At 37.1% G+C, this 24,289-nt stretch overlaps 1 protein-coding gene across 4 annotated transcripts in view; it reads left to right on the top strand.

The window, feature by feature from the left end:
• Positions 1-24,289, top strand: part of HPSE2 (heparanase 2 (inactive)) — a 726,022-nt gene that overhangs the window by 495,052 nt on the left and 206,681 nt on the right. For all 4 annotated transcript variants that reach the window (XM_047760831.1, XM_047760830.1, XM_047760833.1 and 1 more), the window contains exons 5-6: positions 1,434-1,605; positions 19,641-19,688. In XM_047760831.1, coding sequence (XP_047616787.1) covers positions 1,434-1,605; positions 19,641-19,688 — 220 coding nt within the window. The remainder of the gene's footprint in view (positions 1-1,433; positions 1,606-19,640; positions 19,689-24,289) is intronic.

The raw sequence follows: 24,289 nt of genomic DNA, 5'->3' as shown, positions 1-24,289 counted from the left end.
GGTTCTATAGCATCTATCTCCTTTGCATCATGTAGCTGCTAATATCTCTTAAGTTTCTTCTTTTTTTAATTTTTTAATCATTTTTTATTTTTAACTCCAGCTTGTAAGGGTTTCCTCTGAGTCAGCATATCTTAATGGTGAGATGATGATCGATCAGAGGCTGTGCTTACCTTGAGCCAGTAAGGCTTTCATCCTTTGCCAGTGGATCTGTGTATGAGTGTGGGAACACATTCAAAATTTAGGCAGTTTACAAGTCTGACTGGCTTTTACTTTCTAACATGCCTTCTTATGTTTCCTTTAGGGGTCTACTAGGTTTCACATTCATCTGGGGATACATGGATAGCCAGTGCCCTCTCCTGTCCCTCCTGAGTATGCACAGCCTTCCAGACTCCAAGGGGTATATGTGGGCTTATGAAAGCCCCCACTGGCTTTCTTATTCCCCAAATCTCCCAGTTAATTTTTTTGCAAGTCTGTTGGTCTATTTCTTGCCCCCCATCAGTATCAAAACATCAAGATAGCTGAAATGTTGGCCTTCCCTGGGTTATGCGCTTCATTCCAAATCAAGTTAGCCCCCTTTGGCAGTGGAACTGCTGGTTTTGAGGACTTTCTTTGCCTTTTTAGAATTACCAAATTAATAGAAAATAAGGGAGGAGGGGTTTTTGCTCTAAGTTATTTCACTCAGCCACTTTGTTATTAATGAGCATTTAAGGTTTTTCTGACTTTTAGATTCAATGACCATCGTTATGAAGCTTTCCTTTCTTATCATTCGTATCTGTTTCTCAGGCCTGTCATGACAGATTACCACAAGCTTGGTGGTATAAAACAACAGATATTTATTCTCTCAAAGTTCAGGAAGTCTGAAGCCAAAGCATTGCCAGGGTTAATTTCTTACGGAGGCTCTGAGAAATTATCTATTCCATGCCTCTCTCTAGCTTCTAATAGCTACCAGCAAGCCTTGGCATAGCAGCATCCCTTCAATCTTTGCCTCCATCAACACATGGCCTTCCTCCCTGTGTGTCTGTGTACCTGAATCTCGCTCTTCTTTCTCTGTAAAGACCAGTCATTGGATTTAGGGCATATCCTAATCCCATATGACCTCATCTTAAAGAACTACATTCTTCAAAGATCCTATTTTCAAATAAAGTCACATTCTAAAGTTCTGGGTTGACATGAATTTTGGAGGACACTATTCAACTCTGTACACCATTCATTATAAAGTATCACCTATTGTGAATTACTTTTAAAATAAATTGGATGATAAAATGGCCCTTGAGTTTTTTGTTGGTATAGTTTCTCAAGTTAAGCTAGTTTGCACCTTCTTTTTGGTTATTTTGTTTACATTGTAAGAAAAAGGCAGAGAGATTTTGGACAGGAAAGGGTTGGCAGAATCTCACTCTTCTCATCTCTCACTTGCATGTCTGCTTTTAATCTAGAGCCAAATAACTATCGGACCATGCATGGCCGGGCAGTAAATGGCAGCCAGTTGGGAAAGGATTACATCCAGCTGAAAAGCCTCTTGCAGCCCATCCGGATTTACTCCAGAGCCAGCTTGTATGGCCCTAATATTGGGCGGCCCAGGAAGAACGTCATCGCCCTTCTAGATGGGTAGGTCAGACTATTTAGTGGTTTTTAAAACATTGTTCATTAAATGTAATGAATTAATATATTTGTATCCTTCCTGGTTATTTCTGGTTTTAAGAAGGATAGAGAGACTTTTTTCTTAGTGATGTATCCCACTATAAATCAGGGATTCTCTATGAAAGGGGGGAATTTCTGGGAACTTCTCATCTCTCCAGACCTCCCACAGCCAGCAGAAGTTGGTGGGATTTGGGAGGGGGATCACAACCTCCAGAACAGGTTGGAAGGGACGCATTGTTTTCAAAAACATGCTTAATATTACAACATTCCATAACATCATTTGATATTTTTAAAAGGCAAAATGTTATCTACTGTCTTCATGTGATTTCTTATAGAAAGTAAAGCTTGACAAAATCCTGGCCAGTGGAGCTGGATTAAAAAGTTGAGCAACACTACAAATATTTGTACATTAAAGCACAACTTAAAGATAGATTTTTAGGTATTATAGAGAATTGCTATCATGTGATTTATTTAATTTTGACTAAATCTGATTATCATTTTTAAACATTGGTTATGGATGGGGTACTATGTTAAATACTCTACCCAAGTCCTGCTGGTGGATCAGGCCTGGATTAAATAAGTAGAAGATCCATGCAGGTCGGGTCCAGCTATGCAAAGTCAGAGGGAATGTCTGAGGAAGTACCATCTGAAAGGCTGAAAATATGTTGAATTCAAGACCCAAAGTCGGGATGTTAATAGACTAGGAAGGGTGAAAATAAGGAAGTTGGGAGGGGCAGAAATTCATTTGGCATACAAAGTATGCACGAAGGTACACCTTTTATGTGGCATTTTGTCATATTCTGGGATAGATATGGTTATTCCCATAAATTCAAAAACAAGTAAGATATTTTCCAGTGAAGTGTATAGCCTAAGTGAGGTTAGATAAATGCTGTACAACTATAAACAGACATAGTCCAAGAGAGAAAAACCTCTGGCCAACCTCCCAGATAGCCCTTGTGCAAGCTTAATGACTCTTCCCTTTTGTGCTAGCTTAGTCTTGATCTAAGCTAGTTAACACAGCAGACATTATTGAAGGCTTGGGAAGGTGGAAGGATTGACATTGTAGTAATATTAACAACTTGAAATTTAATTTTAGGCATTTTCCTCTTTTCAAAGAATCCCCAAGTCCTTATTTTAACTCCTGTCCTTTCCTTATCCTTCTTTTTTTCTCTCATCTCTCAGTAGAAACTTCCCTTTTTTCTTGCAGAACAATTTCCTGACCTTGACTCCGACCTACAAGTGCAGCTCGAGGCTTCCCTTTGCATAGTTTTGCTGAACTTTGAAATTATTCTCTGTGTGTGCGTGTGTGTAGGATGGATATGGAGAGGCAGATTTTATTTTACATGTTATAATTAAAGGATAATCACATGTGTACAACATTTTTATAGTTTATAAGAATCAAGCAACCAATAACTATCACTTAAGTTCACATAGTTATCTTTTAAATTTTTCATTTATTTATTTTATTATAGTTGATTTATAATGTTTCTTCAGTTTCTGTTGTACAGCAGAGTGACCCAATCATACACAGTTCCCTGTGCTGTGCAGTAGAACACCATTGCCCAAATTCCAAGTTACCAGTCTGCATCCACCAACCCCACACTCTCCATTCATCACACTCCCTCTCCCTTCCCATCTGGCAACCACAAGTCTGCTCTCCATGGTCATGATCTGTCTCTGTTTTGTAAATAGGATCATTTTTGCCATATTTTAGATTCCACATATAAGTAATATCATATGGTATTTTTATTTCTCTTTCTGACTTACTTCACTTAGTATGAAAATCTCTAGTTGCATCCATGTTGCTGCAAATGGCATTATTTTGTCCTTTTTATGGCTGAGTAGTTTTCCATTGTATATATGTACCACATCTTCTTAATACATTCACCTGTCAATGGACATTTAGGTGTTTTGATGTCTTCATTTCTTTTACACTATACCTTTTCTTTAATGATTTGATTAATGTATTATTATGGGACTGATAATGTCTTTTCAGTAGCATAACCCTTTATCAATCATTCATTCATTCTGCAAATATTTCTTGAATAATTGCTAAGTTCCAGGTACTATGTTAGGAACTGAGAAAGCAATAATAAACAAAAATCGATACTTAATTTTCTTTCAAAGGGTATTTAATATGGTAGAGGAGACAGCTTATCTTAAGACTAAATCTGCTTGTCTTAAGACTAAAGCAATACCAAGGAGAGATACGTGTGTTATAAATGACAATAATGGTGCCAGAAAAAAATGGAGATTTATCTTTCTTAATGTCCATGTACTATACAGTGAAATATAACTTGTGACATGTATAAACATTCCCAGCAACTCAGTCAATAATAACAAAAATAGGGAGTTTCCATCATGGCTCAGCAGTTAATGAACCCTACTAGCATCCATGAGGACATGGGTTTGATCCCTCACCTTGCTCAGTGAGTTGAGGCTCCAGCATTACCCTGAGCTGTGGTGTAGGTTGCAGATGCAGCTCGGATCCTGCGTTGCTGAGGCTCTGGCGTAGCCCAGCGGCTACAGCTCCAATTTGGCCCCTAGCTTGGGAACCTCCATATGCTACGAGTGTGGCCCTTAAAAAAGACAAATAAATAAATAACAAAAATGTCAGAACTCTAAATTATCAGTTCTGTAGTTCTTCTAGTCCTCTGATTATACATAGTCGTGATCATTGTATATGCATCATTTTGAGTTTTGCATTTTTTTCTTATTGCTTTATATAGCTCTTTCCTTATTTCTACATAGTTCTCGTATTTGTCATTCTTAATACCAATAAAATATTCCATTGCATTAATGTACCAAAGTCTGCTTAAGCATTTCCTCACTGTTGGGCATTTGGGCTGTTTCCAGTTTTTGTCCATAATATATAGCACAGCTATAAACATCTTGATACAAATAAGTTTTTTATTTCTTTTGAATTACATCCTTGGGCTGTATTCCAAAAAGTTGGGTTTCTGGGTCAAAGTATATGGTAATTTTTATGGCTCTTGTATTTGTTGCCAAATTTCTTTTCAGAATAATTTTACCAGCTTGGAAGGCAGCAATGCGTAAGTGTATCTTTTTCTCCAACATCCCATAGCAATGAGTATTCTTTTTATTAATTTACTATATTATAATTAATGGAAAAGTCTACCTCATGGTTATTTACGTTTGAAGCCTGTTAATTGTGAAAAGAAGCAAACATTTCCAAATCCTTATGTTGTCTCCTTTCCCCTTATCCCATGTTTGGTTAAAGACACAGTAACCATTTGGTATGAGGCGCAGATTAGGAGGCCATTTTGGATTCATTCCTCTCCTTCGCTCATCAGTTAGTTATTAAGTTTCGTTATTTCTGATTTCTTGGTATCACTTAGACATCGTTTTTCTTCCTACACAATTTCTCCCTATCTAGCCTCAGACTCTAATTTCTCCATATAGATTTGAGTAGTTTTTTAAAAATGCAGCATGTGGTGTAGTCACTCTTGCTTGAAATCCAAACACTTTCACATGTATCTCTGGCCTCTGATAGTCTTTTCTATTTCTTTCCTTACACAGTTAGAATACAGTTACTGTTTCATTTTCACCAACCCTTTTAAACATATTTTAATCTTCAATATTAGGCTCTATTAATGTAATTGGAGTTTATTACCGTATCTACTATGGAGTAAGGACTTCATCTATTTTTTTGGTGATGTGGCAGTATCAAGAAAAGCAAGTATTCATTGAAAGCATATTTACTGAGGCTTCTTTGGGGGTTTTTAAATCATTGTGAGATGAGTACTAAATTATCTCTAAATAAATGTTTACTGAACAGCTCTTTTGTGTTTGATCCTTGCTTAAGTGTTGGGTATATATTGATGAATAAATCCAAAATAATTCTCACCCTCTTGGAGCTTAGCAAGAGAGGGCCACAGTAAATGAGAAAAATAAATTATTACAAATTGTGTGTGATTCTGTGAAGGAAATGATCAGAATGCCTGGAGTTGGTGGATTCATTTGGACATGGTAATCAGATAAGACTTATGTGAGGAATAATTTATTTAAGACAGGAACAACCAAAAAAAAAAAATGAAGAGCCAGTTGTTCAAAGAGTGGAGAGTAGAAAGTTCCAGATAAAGGTTCTAGATCATATTTGTCCATGTCCTGAATCAGAAAGAAAATTAAGGCACTTAAGGACTAGAAGGATGGACAGTACAGTGAGCAAAAGGAGAGTGGGAGGAGATCAGAATGAATAAACAGGCAAGGACTTGATTGTTACTGAACCATGTATATACCATGGTAAAGAGGTTGTGTGTTTTCTTCTTGAGCAATGGAAAGCTATTATAGGGTTTTTTATAAGGGCAGCAGCATATACCGGAGTCTATTCTATTTTACATGCCAAATAGTTTTTAAGGTACAAAAGTAAGAAATCAAAGGAGCTCAGTAAGGAGGCTGTTTCAAACCATGAGGTTGCGGGTTCGGTCCCTGCCCTTGCTCAGTGGGTTAACGATCTGGCATTGCCGTGAGCTGTGGTGTATGTTGCAGACGTGGCTCGGATCCTGCATTGCTGTGGCTCTGGTGTAGGCCGATGGCTACAGCTCCGGCTTGACCCCTAGCCTGGGAACCTCCATATGTAGCGGGAGCGGCCCTAGAAATAGCAAAAAAAGACGGTGTGTTGGACTGAGTTAAAGTAATGGCAGATGAGATGGAGAGAAGTTAGGGTAGGCATGATATGTTGATGGATATCATGAGATGGAGGTGAGAGAATAGGAGGAATTAATAAAGATGACTTCTACCTTTTGAACAGTTAGCTTCTCTGTTTCAAGAGCCATCACATGCAGAAAATGGAGGTTTTCAAAAGGAAGTTACACCAACATGAACACATATTCATATGCAAAAAAATAGTATCTCTGAAGCAAGAAAAGATGACTTTAAACTACACTGGGTGTGGTTCAAGTTCCGGATAGTAATCTGATTTCTTCCTGGAACCACTATCCCAACTCCTGTTAAAAATTGATAAAGAAAAAAATCTGTAATAACAAACGAGGGGTCGTCAGCAGATGAGAGACTTTTGACAGTTTCTATAAGGTAGTAACAGATGAAAGCCTGTTGACAGATTAAGCAGAGTGAGGAAGTGGCAACAAAGAGACCATGGGCTCTAGGAAAAGGAGAGAATCTGCCTAGCAGATAGGCTCAGAATCAGGAGGGAGTGGGGTGGGAAAGGGAGACCAAGACAAGGGGTTAATTTGAAAGTCTGTCTGCGGACCCAAGCTCAGCCCTCCCCTTCATCATTTTAAGTCTCCTACCCTGCCATACAGAGCAAAGACAGCTCAGTGTTTTATCACCAAGCAAATGCCAAATCAATAGTTAGGATCCTTTACCAGAAAAAAACTGCAGGAATAGCCTGGGGATGAGCTGGTATTACTAAAATAGAGTTGCTTCTGCATAATAAAATGCTGAGTAGAGCACTGTGGGATATCCTAGGCCAAAGGCTCTCTTTGCCCTCCCCCCTCCCTCTCCAAAGTCAAGTGTGTTGGTCAACAAGCTATGCCTATAAAATAGAGATCCCAGGGAAAGAAGAGACTTATCAAAAGAGTCCACATATTCAGAGGCTTAGAAAAATCTGTACCTATGACCTGGAAAAATCTACTTAGTCCCTAATTTTAAAATATGAATATATAGCCAAAATCACAAGACATAAGAAGGAAACCAGTAGCATGAAAGAGAAAAACCAAGGCAAATAAATTTTAAAAACTGACCCAATAAGAATTATACTTAAAGATTGGAACTTGAAAAATAAAAACCTGCAATTAGTATTCTTGTAAAAATATAGCACTATATTACAGTTATACATTAAAAACACATTTCTATGAGAAAAAACATAATAAGAACAAAAAGATATATTTGAAACTAAATATATAATTGCTGAAATTAAGCATAATAAACATTATGAAGTTATTTCTTAGATACAACACAAAAAGCATAAGTGATAAAACATTGATTAATTGGACCTCATCCAAAATAAGAACTTTTGTGCATTGAATGATACCATCAAAAATGTGAACAGACACACACAATGGGAGAATATTTTTGCAAGTCATACAACTTATAAGGAATTTATGTCTAGAATGTATATAAATTCTCACAGCTCAACAATAATATGACAGCCTGGTTTAAAATGAGCAAAGGGGATTCTAATAGACATTTCTCCAAAGAAGATATACAAATGGCCAATAAGTACATGAATAGATGTTCAACATCATTAGTCATTAGGAATATACAAATCAAAACCACAGTAAGCTACCACTTCATATCCACTAGATGATAAAATCAAAAAGACGTGCAAAAACAAATATTGGAGAGATTGTGCAAAAAATTGGAACCCTCATACACTGCTGGTGGGAATGTAATATGGCACAACTACTTTGGAAAATCTGGCAATTACTCAAAACTTTAAACATAGAGTTACCATATCCACTTCTAGGTATATACCTAAGAGAAATGAAAACATATGTCCATACAAAGACTGATACATGATTATATATAGTGGTATAATTCATAATAGCCAAAAAGTAGAAACAATCCAAATGTCCATCAACTGACAAATGGATAGATACAATTCAGTATATCATTACAGTGAAATATTATTTGAAAAGAAAAAGGAATGAAGTAGCAACAGATGTTGTCATGGATGAACCTTGAAAACATTGTACTAAATGAAAGGAGTTAGTCACAAAAGGCCACACATTTTATGATTTCCTTTATGTGAAATGTCCAGAATAGGCAAATCTATAGAGACAAAAAGAAGATTGAGCTACCTAAACTGGTGGAGATTGCAGGGAAATGGAGATTGACTGCTCATGGGTATGGGTTTTCTTTTTGAAATTAAATATTCTAGAATTAGAGTATTTGATGGCTGCACAAATTTGTAAATATAATTTAAAAACTATTGAATTTTACACTAAAATGAGTGGATTATATGGTATTAAATTTTATATCTCCAAAAAAAGGTAAAAGAAAGAGTACAACAGAATTGGAATGAGTTCATGCTGTGGTGCAATGGGATTGGCAGCATCTCTGGAGTGCTGGAATGCAGGTTCAATCCCTGGCCTGGCACAGTGAGTTAAGGATCCAGCATTGCTGGATCGTAGGTCACAACTGCGGCTCAGATCTGATTCCTGGCCCAGGAATTCCATTTACCATGGGGCAACCAAAAAAAGAAAAAAAAAAAAGAAAAGATAAAATCAAAGAAATCTCCCATACACAGAGCTTTAGCCAAAGACAAACAATTTGTAATGAAATCTTACTGGTATAAAAGATCAATTCAGGATCCTCAAAAACTATCTCATAGGAGATCAAGAAACAAGGAAGAAAATTGTCATTACGAAAGAGAATGCAAACCTTATCAACCTTTGCAATGTAAAAGTAAGGGGGCAGTTGACAGAAAATAGGTGTTAGAAATGGAGAAAGAAAAATGATCTACAAAGGCCGGTATCTTTATGTAATATTACAAAATTATAAAATATTGTCTAAACCATTGAAATAATAAATCGAGATGTGGAGAAGAGGAGGCCCAGTAAACCATATACATGGAGTTCACTCTTGGTTAGAGTGACTGTTGGCAGCATTTCCTTAAATGTACTCTGGAAAACATCAGTTCTGCAGAATATTAAGATTACATCGGATGTGGGGGGGTGGGGTGGGAATAAAAGGTTCCATGGTCAAGTAAGTTTGAGAAATACTGGGATACACAAATGTACTGAAACACTTCCCAGCATCTTTATTACATTAGTTTGTATTCTGAATCTCCAAGAAGGGGATTTAGCACTCAGAATTTTACAAATTTATTTGATCAGAGTCTTATTTTCAGAGACTATCTTGAGGAACTGGTGTTCTTCTAACATGTTTTGCCTATACTGACTTGGCATATGAGTCCTGCTTTAGGTGAGGGATGGCCACAGAGTAGACAATAAGAAGGAATTACAATTTGGAGAAATCAGAACCTGGACCACCTGAATAGCCTCATTACTGGTCTATTTGCTTCCCCATTCTTGTTCTCTACAATCTATTCACTACTCAGGGGCCAGATAGTCTTTTACAAACATAATTCATATAATGTCAGTCACTTGGAAATGACTTTTCCTTGCTCTTAGAATAAAATTTAATCTCCTTACCACATTGAATAAGACTCTACAATGAACAATCTAGCTGCTGCCCAGCTCTTCATTCTTATCTTCTCCAGATTTCCCTTTTTCTTCCTTCCCTCAGGCTTCACCAGCAGCGTGGTCTATGCTAAGTTTCTCTCTCTTTTTGTTTTTGGCTGAGGGGCAGGGGATCACACAACATATGTTCTTCTTTCTACCCGGAGTGTTCTCTCAGCTCGCCACATGGCTGGTTTCTCCTAATCCATCTTTTCTTGAATAGCCTAGCTAAGTGATTCTCTATCAACACATTCTGTTAGTTTTCCTTATTTCCACAATTTATTACTGCCTATTTATTGTTTATTTGTTGGTTGTAGACTATAAACTCCAAGAGAGCAGGAAGTTGTTTGTTGTATTTACTAATGTATATGCAATGCTGGCAAAAAGCCTAGTACATAGTGGGTGCTCAAAGTTGCTGAAGAATGGAAGTTATCCTAACATTCTGCAGAGTTGCTTGTGGACTATTCTAATCTGAACCTGTGTTAGAACAGAAAACTGGACAGGGCCTTTAACTCCTATGGTGACCCAGAGAGATATGGAAAGTATCCTGATTTGGGCAAAGAGGATGAAAGAAGAAGAGAATTAGGAAGCAAATAATGATTTTTCCATCACAGCAGACTACACGATGTATGCTATATGCTTAATGGTCTACAAATCAGAAGCAGAAAAATTGCCTTTTTATATCCAGAATTTCTATCTGTAGTTGTGTCTAATCACCGGAACTTCTATTAAGTACCTAATGCTAATTTATAGACCCCACATGTACTCAAAGCATTGACAGCAGTGAAGGTAGTATGGGTGGGTAAGGATGGAAGGTTCACTATGTTCCAATGCACAGGATCTCACCATATCTTCTGTGGCTCCTGGGCATTTTTGACTTCATGGGTCCCTTCCTCCCTAAAGACATATTAAAACAACAGCCTTCTGTTTTTCTACTGAAGTGAGAAGTGAGCAAGATTGGGGGAAATAGCAGGATGATGAACAGCATGCACTTTGGAACTAGATGAGACTCAGATCAGATTCTAGCTAGGTCACCTTTGAGGAATTATTTAATCTCTCTAAAACCTCAGTCTTCTCATCAGTAAAACTAGGCTAATGAATTACCTATTTCTTAGGCTTGCTGGGAAGTTAAATGAGATAATGAATTCAAAGTGCTTAGCATAGGAGTCCCTGTTGTGGCTCAGCAGGTTAAGAACTCGACATAGTGTCTTTGAGGATGTGGGTTTGATCTCTGGCCTTGCTCAGTGGGTTAGGGATCTGGCATTGCCACAAGCTGCTGTGTAGATCACTGATGCATGTGGCTTGGATCTGGCTGTGGCTATGGCGTAGGCCTCAACTGCAGCTCTGATTTGACCACTAGCCTGGGAACTTCTATATGCCATAGAAGTGGCCCTAAAAAAATCAATCAGTCAATAAATAAAGTGTTTAGTGTAGTTCCTGGCATAGTTGACACCTAAAGAAATGTCTGTCACAATTGTTAAGAACGTGTATATCTCAAAGATGAAAAGGGAAGGGTTTTTTCCTTACTGATTTTTTGCACGACTCAATGTAGCCTTCTAAGCAGTTCAGAGAACTGAATGAGGATGAGAACTAGAAAGATTAGCTACAATAACATGTCATTATAACAGGTGATCACAGCTCCTGCCTACAAACCTCCTTAAACCACATTCTTGTTTAGAGTGAGAAGATGCACCACTGAGGACTATTTGGTACACAGAGAAATTATTACAATGTTATTCCTAATAGTTTTTCTGTTTTATTTCAACCTTGAAAGAGTTATACGACTTAACCAAACTATAAGAGAAGAGAACAATTTATTCCTCTTAGTTCTGAGTTGCTATCTCTGCCCCTGGAGAGAGGCAAGGCCTCCCCAGCTGCTGTTCAGTGCCCATTAACAAGGAAGCACTGGCTACTGCAAAGGTGTGCTCCCTAGCTGAGAATTGTGTTAATGACTACTTACTTATAAACTTGCTTTCTTTTCTTTTTATTTTTTTCCTGGAAAGGACATCTTTCCTGGTTAGAGAAACATCCTAATTTCTGACCCAAGCACCAGGTTATCAGTTATTGCCCTTATGATGAAGGATGTTTTTCTCTTCTGTTGTCAAGAGAAGTTACATGTAACTTAAAAAGGATATTGGAGAAGGAGACTGGAGTCCTGGGACATGATTTAGATTTGATACCTCTGATATTAGGCAACGATTTTTCCCTCACGTTCTTTTTTTCCATTAATTCCCTCATTTCCCCATTTACTTTCGCTTAGAACCCTTCTTGTTCCTTCATGTTTGTTATCGTGTTCATCTTCACAATGCCTTTGGGAAGTATATTCTCTCCATTTGAAAAGGTTCAGGGAAGTTAAACGACTTATCCAAGATTACATGGCTAATATGTTACAGAGAAAATCTTAAATCAAGTATCTGTGTGACCTCCTGGGCCCATGCTCTTTCTACTGTGTGGTGGTGTTTTCCTGAATCTTCATCTTTGAGTTAAGCCACATGGTTTAGTATATTGGAAAAAATATGTAATCTTCTCCACCTTAGTTCCACAGGGTTCGTGCTCATAGACTCAGCTTCATACCAGGCTTGAACTTTTAGAAAGTTTGCTTTTCTACGTGAAATTCATCACAACATCTTGATGTATTTTTCTTCCTTCCCACCAGGTTCCATAGACAGGGCAAACCATATAGGTCAGTTATAACCTTCCTTGCCTGAATCCAAGTCTTTATGTTGTCCTCAGCAGTGTTTTAGACTGTCAAGACATGTCTATTATATTCCCTTAACCAACACCTCCCAGCTCCAGCCGTAGCCTTCCAGATCTGTTTCAACATCCTCTTTCATCATCCCTCATCCCCCTGCCATTTGTCTTTATTCTAATCAATCTGACCTATTTGTCCTTTCTGTATTATTGTCTCACATCTGCCTCCATTTTATTCTAGACGTTGTCCTATAGCCCCCCTCTTCTCAAGCTTCCATTAGCAGAAAATAGGCCTCATCTTAGGGGCAAGTTCCAGGTAGTAGTGCCTGGCACCCTGTCCTGAGAAGGATTCTTAGCCAATTCTGAGATTAGTGAAAGAGTTGAGATCTATTACCAACATCTACCATGGGCTCAGAAAAAGGGAGCAAATCTCAAAAATTTTCTGTCTTTGCAGGGTTAAAACAAGGGCTTTATTGGATTTGAATCTCAGCTTTGCAAACTTATTACTTGAGTGATCTTAAGCACAGTTTCTTCGTCTATAAAATGAAAGTAATAACACCAACCTTATAGGATTATACATTATATGAACTGCTTACCAAGTGCCCGTCAAACACTAAGTGGTAGCTAACTTATTTTTCCCTTTCTTTATTAAGCTCTTTCTTAAATTAAACTTCATGGATGTATGTTTAATGGCAAGAGATTCATTGGAGTCTCACCCATCTCAATTCGTGTATGTTAAAAGCTCTATAAATCTATCAAATTAAGGGAATTGTAAACAAGAAGGGAAGCCTAAATAGAGAGCTGCACTAGCCATTGAAGTCAATGAACATATAGCCATGCTATTTAGCAGCCTACTACCAATGTAATATTATATATAAAAAGAGTGGGGAGAGAAAAGGAAGGGAGAGAGGGAGGAAGCTTGAAGGGAGGGGTTGAAAGAGAAATAGAAAGAGAGAAAAAAAAGCAGGGGAGAAAGAGATCAATATTTCTTTTGTTCTATAGCTTAATATATATAATGAAACTAGTATAGCTAAATATATAATTAGCCTGGAAATGTAAATAGCTTTGGACCAAATGGAAGATGCTTGGTTTGTTGTAATTAAAAATGAATAATTCCCTCACAAGTTTCTCCTCACTTTTGTGTAGAATAGCTGTCATATCTTATTCAAGTTAGTTATATAACCAAAGATTCTCTTTGTGGACAAGGAAAAGAAGGATCAGGCTGCTACAATCTTATTGAAGTTTATAGTCACTTAGACATTCAGTTCCCCATGAAGAATTTATCTTATTTCCTGGGAGCAAAATGCAGAAACTAGTTTTTAGGGTTGCACTCTGTGGTCCAGAAGTAGAAATCAAACCCCAAAGACCATGAATAAAGATGTGCCTTATTATAAGAAAGAGCTGTGATATGCCCTGTGAGAGAAGGTTCAACAATATTTCAGATGCGTCATATGTGCAGGTGGATAACAAAGGAAAGAATTTCTCCCAGATTTGGGGTCCCTTGGGGGAGGAAAGGAACTCTCACACAATGAAAGGGGATATTTTGTTCTTTTCCACAGCAGCAGATTTTCTCCAGCGGGAAAGGTCTGCCTGGCACTGGCCAGTATCCCTGTCCCTTCCCTCCTTTTTGCATGTCTGGATGTCAGCATGAGGGCAGATACCTCTTGTTCTCTGAAATAATCATCCAGAATTTCTGTCTTCGTAATGCAGGTATGGGGACATCCAACCAGGGTCTTCTCTTCTTGTTGTTCACATCCTGGGTCATCTTTTACTTGGTCATTTGTAGACCTAAATCTAGGGATTAGAATGGAAGTGGATGGTTGAAAATCCTTGGATAATACTGGACCCTAAATAGAATTTTACTTTCCCAGTGGTATTTCACTCCTGACAGCACTAGTCTGTGTAAATGTTATTCCACCTCTAATATTACTGTTGCTGAGCATTCTGCAGCTGTGTTGAAGTTATTCGTTTATGTGGTTTGGGCCAGTTTCTGAGAAACAGGCAAAACTAGGGAGCAGAAAAATCCATCGATGTTAGTTTTGAACAAAGAAAATTATGATCTTTTTGGATTTATTGTTCTCCACAGTGCCAATATAGATATGAAAACAGAGTACGGAAGTTATATAGACACACAGTAGATATAGAGAGCCCTAATTTTCAGAGCAGGAGCATGGGGGTGGGGAGAATTCACCAAATTCATTGGCTATAGTATCTATTCCTTAGAATTTTGTCTAATCATTTTCCTTTATGTGTTATTTTCATCACTGTTTTTGTTTTTCTAATTTTTTTAAAAAATTATTCAAAGACTTCTGAAAACAGAACATTTGCTCCATTTTAGATGAGTTTTTTACATTTCTCAAAAAACAAGGGTTTATTTAGTCATCCTGGCAATATTTGGAAATGCATGTTTTTTACTAATTAGATTTTTCCTCCTCAGAACAAGCGTAGAAATGCTTCCACATGTTTGAAGTTGTTCTCATCATTTTGCTAAGAGGGAAAAAGGAAGAACGTAGCTTATGGCAATTTTCACGTGAACACATATTTAACATATTTTTCCTCAAAGTTAGCTAAAACAACTTTTGACTGCTTAAATATGCTACTAAATTTAAGATAGTAATTTCATTTGTCTAAACATATTAAATTATAATTGACATATTTTTTAAATATTATAATGAAATTAAACTGCATTTTACTATTTTGATTTCTTTTACAAAATAAGATTGTAGGTAAGGATCTGACATTAATTTTTTTTCCCAAATAGCCACAAATCACATAGCACCACTAAAAATGTGCTTCAGTTTTTCATATACTAAAGTATTTTCCATGTAATAGATTCTTATGTATAATTAAAAAAAAAAATCTCTTCTGTTCCATAGATGTCATTACTAGTTTCTGATCTCTTTACTAATTCCTTAGATCTCCTGACTAATTTCTAGGAATGTTTTAATAATTTCAGGTTTATAGTATATATTTATATGTAGTAGATCAAATAAATGTCCTTTCAGTTTTCTGTTTGTTTTCAGAACATTCTTGGCTTCTTTCAGATAAATGTTAGAATGAGTTTATGAACTTTCAAAGATATCTGCTTGGATTTTTTGAAATTAGAATTTCATTAAATCCATAAATTAGTTTAGGTAGAATAATTGATTTTCCCATCCAAGATCATGGTAGGTCTCTTCCTATATTCAATTTAAAAATATTTCTCTGTAAACTATCTAATATTCTATATGTGGGTCCGGGTATATTTCCTATTTAATTATAGATTTTATAGATTTTATTTGAGGATTGGGTAGCAGTGTAGGGGGAAAAACATTAGCTTTACTTTAAATCTTCCTAACTCTGGTTTTCCCATTCTTTTTATAATATAACTTTGGATAATGGAAGATTATTAAAAGACTTAATTTTAAACCTGTAGCAGAACAAACTACCCAATGCATACGAGGACCTACAGATTATGGTATCCTAAAGAATGTTTCCAACTTCTAAGACACCAAATTAGATGTGTTCTTAATTGCCTGTCCAGAGTCTTTTAGCCGGGCGGGGCATTGATGATTTTTTTTTCATCTCAATTTTCTTGTCAATGTGTAACTGTTATCATCAGTGACAATTTACTTCAAGTTCTTTGAGGCATTTTTAAGATTGGAATATATTCACCAACCTCAGCATCAAAAGTCTACTCCTGGATTGTCCATCTTAGGCAATGGCATTACTACAATTAAAACTTCGAGGTTTCACTTTTACACCTTTTGCTCACTTAAATTCACCCACCAGAACCTCTTGAGTCCTCCAACAGTGTTTTTTTCAATTGTGTCTGTTTTAATTCCCACATTTTAAAACCTCCCATCACTCTGCAGTCGTGTCCCACCAGTTTGTCCACACTGCTACCTTTCACCTTTACCACATAGTCAGAATGATCTTCGTAAAACTCTAGTCTGATCCTGACACTCTATCATTTGCTTAAGCATAGGATAAATCCAACATGGAGGAACATGGGTGTATTTTACAGTATTGTGTTGGGTGCTAGTCATACAAAGATAAAGAAGACCTTGACCTGTACCGAGGTGTTAAGGGATAAAGGCTAGATGTGTTAGCATCACAGGATAGCAACTAGTTATCTAACCAGTCTGACTTCCTGCCATTTCCTTACCTGGCAGCTGACATCCAGATATCCTGGACTCCTGAGAAAACACTCACCTTGAAAACACTCTTTCTTGCTGGCCTATGGCTGGCCTGTTCTTCATGGCAAAATCCTACCCTTCTTCCAATGCCATATTCAACATCAGGTGTGATATAAAACTTTACTCAATGCTTGCTTATTCCTCTGCTAACACCACAGAAGGTAGTGCTAGCTGCTGCCTTGACTGCTCTCCCACAGCAGTTAGTTTGCACCACAAAGCAGTAGTGCAGCACAAAGAAACTCTGATAGATGCTTGTCTGTCTTCTCAGCTTTACCATGGCTGTCTTGTAGCAGAGGCTCTGAGTCAGTCACCTTTCAACACCTGCTCCAGCACATTGTCTTAGAAATAGCACTTAAATGATCAAATCTCTGAGAGGAAGCCAACAAGCAAACAAGGTGCTCAGGACATTTTTCTTCTAAAAAATAGAGTTATGTTTTCTCAAGGCAAAAATTCAGCTTATTTTTTGCAGCTTAGAGTTGTACTATGCTTATTGGCCTTGGTGAAAATAGCTTAGAGGCAACATAGGTTTTGGAATCAGAGAACCTGAGTTTAGTCTGTACTGTCTATGAATCCAAACAAGTCATATAACCTCTATAAGACCTAGCCAAGTACACTATAAATTAGGAATACCTACATACCAGGGCTGTTTTGAGGGTTATGTGAAATTATACATACAAGAAGCTAAAAAAAGTTTTAATGAGAAAGCACTATAAATGACTGTAATTTTCATTATGGTTTTTTTATATGTAAAGAGAAGCATTTTTATATGACAAATTTTAGATATAATTTTGGAGGAGTAAATAAACTCAATATGTATATTCTTAATTACACTTGTATCTGAGTTTGTCTAGCCTTTACAATCTGTAAAATATCCTAGGGAGGTGATGCAAAATTTCATCTCCATCCTCTTAATTTTTGGGTTATCCTACTTCTAAGATTATCATCAGGTTTCCACAGATTAGAGGGCATATGTGGCAGGGATAGTATTTTGGATCCTAATCTGTTTTCTTCTCCCTGACTTTTCATTTTTCTTCCTCTCCATTTAAGCAGGTAGGCAGTTGTGTGGTTATTGACTCAAGGGTAGCACATGGCAGGATGAGAAGAGATTGCACAAGGCTTTCTGGCTTTTGAATTTTAAAGGAGAAATCCTGGGCAAGGGGCTAGAAATAATGAGGAGAGTTGAGCTACTCTTCCAAAGTCAACAGATTTTCCTGGGCTGGAGAAAGAAGAGGAGAAAGAGAAATCCATGGGCTCCGAAGGCAGAGGGTACCTGTGCCCTGCTTCCCAAGGAGTGCTGATAGGAAGGCTGGCATGACCCCATAAAAATGAGCTGTTTGGGGTGTCTGAAAATACTGCTTCTCTTCCCAATATGGAATTCAGTAATCTGTATAATGGGATCCATAATATCCACCTCACCAAGCAAAGCAATTTTAAGAATTATATGAAGTAAATACATGTGAGTGTCTGGTACTAAGTAGGTACCCAGTAAATGTTATATCCCCCCCAATCCCTATTTATTTTTTGGTCTTAACCAGAAAACCAATTCCATCCCTTGATCACCTCCATGCTCCATTTCCCACCTTCTTGCTCCTGGACTGCTGGGTAGTACTGGAGAAAAAGAGGCAAAATTCATATAAGGAAGAGCCCAGCTGTTCCCCCTCCTCATTTCCTTCTCCTCTCCTTCACCTCCCCATTTTCTTCCTCCTCCCCCTCCCCCTTCTTCCTTTCCCTCTCCTAGTTATCCCCTTCTTCTTCTTCTTCTTTTATGAACATCACTCTGCTGCTAAGCAGGAGTCCTAGTATCCTCTCTCTGTCTCTCAACCAGGACTGCAGAAATTCAGTCCTCTTCCACCATCAGGGCAAAACAGAGCCTGTGTATGGGGCACAAGCACCCTCTCTACCCACATATCCTCCTGGCAGGATTAGTCTGGAGTAGGGCAGGGATAGGGCATTCTGAACAAAATACTGTTCGTTCCCTTCCCAGTGGAAGAGTTCTTTGTTTATGAAATACTGATTGAAGATTGTTTCTGTCTGAGCAAAAGTTCCCTATCAGGGTCTCAGGAAAGAGAACTGAAAGTAATCGCTGAAAGAACTGACATGTTCCTTTTGATTTCCTGTGTCTGAGTGGTAACTCTCTCAAATAGAAACAATAACCATGACAGCACATGGCCACACAACCTGTGGATGGCTAAGAAAAGGAGGCAGGTCAGTCACTGAGTTATTCACAGACTTGCAATTTATGATATCCTGTGGCATCTGGGTGGCCTCAGATGTTTCCCTCCTGGCCCTGGGTTTCTAGTGGAACCGCAAGGGGCACAGGAGGTGGTAAATTGCTAGCAAGCCTTCGCTGAGCACTTTGCAGGGAAACAGGTCTGATTTCCCTTTTGAGCTGAGCACACTGGTTGGATGACACTCATTTCTCAACTTAGCTGCTCCAGGAATGATTTAATTTATCTATGTGGTGCCTAGGTTTTTCTACACTCAGACAAGTGTAGCAGCCCGTCACTAGGGGCATATTTAATAGTGTTTTATACTTTTATAAATAAACTGGGATTTCCCTTGTTCTCTGAGGTTTTTCACAGGCATCTAATGTGTTGTCATCTTTGAAAAAATGTTATCATTTGTTTCCTAGTGGATCTCAGGGTCCTTAGAGAATAGGAAATAGTTTTGGTCATAGGGAAAGTAGGACCCATCAGGGATGAGATTGGGAAGACAGACATAGATATAATGCCATCTTGGGGTCTTGATTTCCAGATGGTGAAGTATGTGTGGAGAGTTGAAAATGTGGTTACCTTCACCTTCCCAACCTTTTAACTTCCAATAGCTGTGGATAGGCCAGGGTTGTAAACCCTCTCAGAAAGCATAGCTGTCCAAGGATTGGCCTGATCTTTGTCTTAGCTTATATTATTTTAACCCTGGGGGTATGGTTTATTTTAAATTGAAATATCTTTGTTCTTTATTTTCCTAGATTTATGAAGGTGGCAGGAAGCACAGTGGATGCAGTTACCTGGCAACAGTAGGTATTCACCATTTTTGCTCTTACTTATTATCAGATGCTGTGAAATAAAAGATAAGTAGTCATCATGAAGTTTACAGCTGACATTTAATAAGCTGTCTTTCATCCTCTAAGAAAAAAAGTTAAAACTAACTCCACAGCTGTTTTTATGATACATACTGTCTCATAGTAATATAATATGTTTTGTTATTTCCAAAAAAATTAAAAAACAAAAAAATGGTGACACATTTTGGAAAGTTCAGCTATGATGTACACTCTTAAACTAATCTGTTATCAGTGAACAGGTAAGGGAATCTGAGCATGTCACCATTTCTCCCTAAGCTTTTCTTTGAGAATAAATGTCTTTAAGACAGTAGATAGTTTTGATTACTCAGTAGATCATATGACAGTAGAAACAATTATATTAATGGCGGTGTCCTTAATTAGTGTCAAGAGAGTCATTAAAATGAAGCAAGTTAAAAAAAGAATATTATTTATGTGTGTGTGTATGAGAGAGCACAGATTCAAGAGAAGATAAACCCCAACATTCCCGGAATAAGCTTACAATGGCAAAGACTTGTTACTGTAAGATAGCTTGACTTGTAAAGATAATTATTTGATATACATATTTAAATTTTGTTTAAATCTCTTCATGGTATTTGTGCTGGAATGTTCACTGTCTCCGTGTCTCATCAATTTTATACTGGATTCCTACCCTTCCTTTTTGTAAGAAATCTATCCACAGCATTTTCCTCATTATCCCTCATCTAATGTAATCCTTACAGCTCAGACATGCGCTCCCACTCTGGGCCTGCATAGCTGTCAACAGTGGTCATCTTTCTCAGTTTCTCTAACCCTGCCTGCTTAGCACGTTTACTCTTATTGCCTGTCCTTTATTTTAAGTGGGTCATAGAATCCCTTAGGATTCATGGCAGTTAATGCAAGAAAGGAAAGTGGATGAAATCTTTTTTAAGTATCCTTAAAGAATTTTTGGTTGTTGGCAATCAATAACTTTAATCATAATGGAAAATATTTTATTCTGCATTTATACTCTTTGTTTCTGTAAACAATAAATTCCAAATATTTCCAGAAATTCTTATCCTCCTTCAGTTCGTGTTTATGAGCCATGGATTGAGTGGATCTGAGGCTCTAGTCACTCCCTTGTGTAAAACCCCTCAGCACCTTCCCTTTGCACATAGACCAAAAGCCAAACCCTTTACTCCGGCCTATAAGGCCCTTTGTGTTCAGCCTCTACTATCTTCTGATGCTCTCCTGCCCTTACTCGTTCTATCCCAACACACTGGTGAGGTCTTTCCATTTGTAGATGGTTCACATGCATGTCTGCCTTAAGAATTTTGTACGTGCCCTTCCTCTGCCTGGAGAATTGTTACCTTCATTTTTTGTGTAACTGATGCCTTCTTATTTCTTAAGACTCAGTTTATATGTCACCTCCTTCCAGAGGCCTTCCCTGATGATTCTGTCTAAAACAGATACCCTATATAATTCTCCCTCTTAGCTCTTTTTTCTATAATACTTACCATAACTTACAGTTACTATTTTTTTCATACTAGTTTTTGTAACTTGAGCGTGTTTTCTCTTTTAACATTATAGCATCTACTCAGTTCAACAAGTTCTTATTTAGGCAGTTGTTAATTTGGCATTTACTGTGGGGAAAAATAGGAACAATGATAATAATAACTATGCAGCAGGAAATTTTGTGCACATTACCATATCTGATCCTCAGAACAACCAAATGAGGTCAGGACTGTTTTTATCTCTATTTTTCTACAACTAAGAGGAAGTTGAAGATCACACAGAAAGTGGCAGATTTTGAACTTGAAGTTGGGTCTTTCTCACTCCAGAGACTTCTCTTAACTGTTACTGCTTTGGTAATAAGACAGTGATCCTTTACTGAAAATATTAAATTATAATGGGGGAATTCAAATCCTCTTCAGTGTCTTCACAAAAAGTTATCTGGATAATGTAGTATTAAGACTAAAGACAAGAATTTATAATGTTTATAGAGAGAAATAATGAGATCGGCGTACAAAAATCAGTAAGTAAAAATGTAAGACTTGTTCAATTATCATGGCCGACAAGGAGAGATCAGAGAAAGTTCTCCCTTATTCAAGCATTCTCCATAGTACAAGTGCAATGAAGTTGAGCACAGTATTTTTTTAATAAAGGAGAAATAACATCTTTGTAAATACAAGTTGTTTATTCTTTACTTTAAAAATATTGGCCGTTTCTCAAGGTAAATATCATATGTTTGTAACTACTCTAAAAATACCCCCAAAACAGGCAAGGAGTTGTGTTTCTTTTGGCTCAAGAGTCAGCACTCATTTGGGGACAACAAGTAGCACCTGGAATCTACCATTTATTCTTCACAGCCATGGTTTTCAGTAAAGTCTTGGGATAGTCATGGAACAATTCCAAGAAATCCTGGCCAGGAGGACTCAGTACAAATTAAAGCCAAGTGCCATGTTTTTCTAATCCTGAGAAATGTTAAGGTGAAAATTTCTTAATAACATAGAGGAAGTCAAGAGTCATTATCAGAAAAAAAAAGGTGCATAGAACTTGTCAACATACATCTAACTGTAGGTAGCCAAAAGAACCAGTTAAATACTGGGGTATTGAGCTTGCAGCTTGAACAACCAGAACTCTGAGTCTGAAGTCATAAATAAATCTATATAGTCAGACTATTTTGATTGGACTTTCATGCTCTTGGATTTTCAGGACCAAGATACATGACTTGGTGATTGGCATTGCCCACCAACCCATGCAGAAAACCCAGAGTTATATGAAGTTCCAACTATAGATATGGAAGAGCAGCTTATATCAGATGTCAGTGATAAGTCTGGACAATAAATCACACACACATGAGTGATCAAAAGGCAGCAAAAAAGAGGAAGTTATTCAATCCCTGAAACAACTGAATGGTGCTGGTTAGATCCATGGTTACTTACTTAAGAATCCACACACTCTGAGATGGCTTTAAACTTAAAAGAAATATATAGTCGTATTGGTTTGAGTGTTGGAAAAAGCAGTCAGAAGGTGGAAATCTCAGAAAGAAGGACCTATGGGACAAAATGCCAAATATGCACATAAACTTCCTATCAAATCTTTGCCTGATCCCTGAAATGTGCATATTTAAGGGCGATTCCAAGGAGTCTGGTAGAAAACAACAGCTGAAAACCTGAAAAAGTTGAACAGAGATTTCAGCTGCCGTCTGTCATGTGAAGAACAGAGATTAGAATTTGAATCTCACAAAGTTAGAGAGCCTTGATAAGCACCTTGTGCTTTCTAGTGAAAAATAAAAGAGTTATGCCTCAGGAGTAAAGTCTATATCCCAGAACTAAGGATTTGCCTTAATTAGTCTAATGTATAACCAGAACAGACTCACCCCAACAAAGTATAAACTGCAGCTGCCATAAGAGCAAGACGATCAACCATTCATCCAACTGCCTGCTAGTCCCAAAACCAACACACTTCTGTCTATACAGCATCCACACTTTCCAGTATACAATTTAAAAATTTCTAGATACTGAAAGAAATAGAAAAAAATTTGGCCCATGGCAAGAGAATGAGCAATAACTAGAAACCCTGAAATGACCTAGATAATAGAATTAGCTAACAAGGATTTTAAAGGAGCTGTTGCAAATATATTCAAGTAATTAAGGGGAAATGTCCATATTGAGTGAGTACATAGGGAAATATCAGCAGTATATACACCAGATGAAATTCTTAAAAAATATATAAAATGAAAGACTCACTGAATGGGCTTACTAAAAGATTGGGAACTGTAGAAGAAAGAGTGAATTTGCATACAGATAATTTGAAATTAAACAATTAAATAGCAGAGAAAAATATTGGGAATAAAATTATCAAAGGTTCAACAACCTCACTGCCAATATCAAGTAACATCCACGTAATTAGAATCCAGAGGACAAGAGAGAGAGAATGGAGCAGAAAATTTTTTGAAGAAACCAAAGCTGAACTTCTCTCAAATTTGATGAAAAATATTAACTTACAGAATCAAGAAGGTAGGGAAACCCTAAGAAGGATAAGTACAAGGAGAATCAAACCTAGGCATAATATTTAAACCATTGAGAAAAAAAAATATGGAGAAAATTTTCAAAGTATTCAGACAAAAATGACACTTTATATAGAGAACAAGGACACAAATGATGGCCAGCTTGACATCAGAAACAATAGAGGACAGAAGACAGTGGAACTGCATCTTTAAGAAGCTAAATAAAAAAGTCAAGCCAGAATTCATTATCTAGAAAAATATTATTTTAAAATAAAAGTGAAATAAAGATGTTTTTGATAAGAGAAAGCCAGCAGACCTGTGCTATTAGAAATAATAAAAAAGTTCTTCAGACAGAAGTAACATCAGAAGGAAAGTTAGATACCAAAAAATAACAAAATGCTTTAGAAATTATAAGTTTATAGATAAATACGTTTTTTTCTTAATTTCTTTTTTTAAAAAAAACCTGACTCATACAAAAATATAACATTGTATTATGGGGTTTAGAACATATATAGATGTAAAAATATATGACAGTAATACCACAAAGATGATGAAGGGAGTAGGCTGTAAGTGGAGTTTTACATTGCAA

Source organism: Phacochoerus africanus, chromosome 15 (genome assembly GCF_016906955.1).
Source record: "Phacochoerus africanus isolate WHEZ1 chromosome 15, ROS_Pafr_v1, whole genome shotgun sequence".
NCBI lineage: Eukaryota > Metazoa > Chordata > Mammalia > Artiodactyla > Suidae > Phacochoerus > Phacochoerus africanus.
This window is presented reverse-complemented; position numbering and strand designations above follow the sequence as displayed.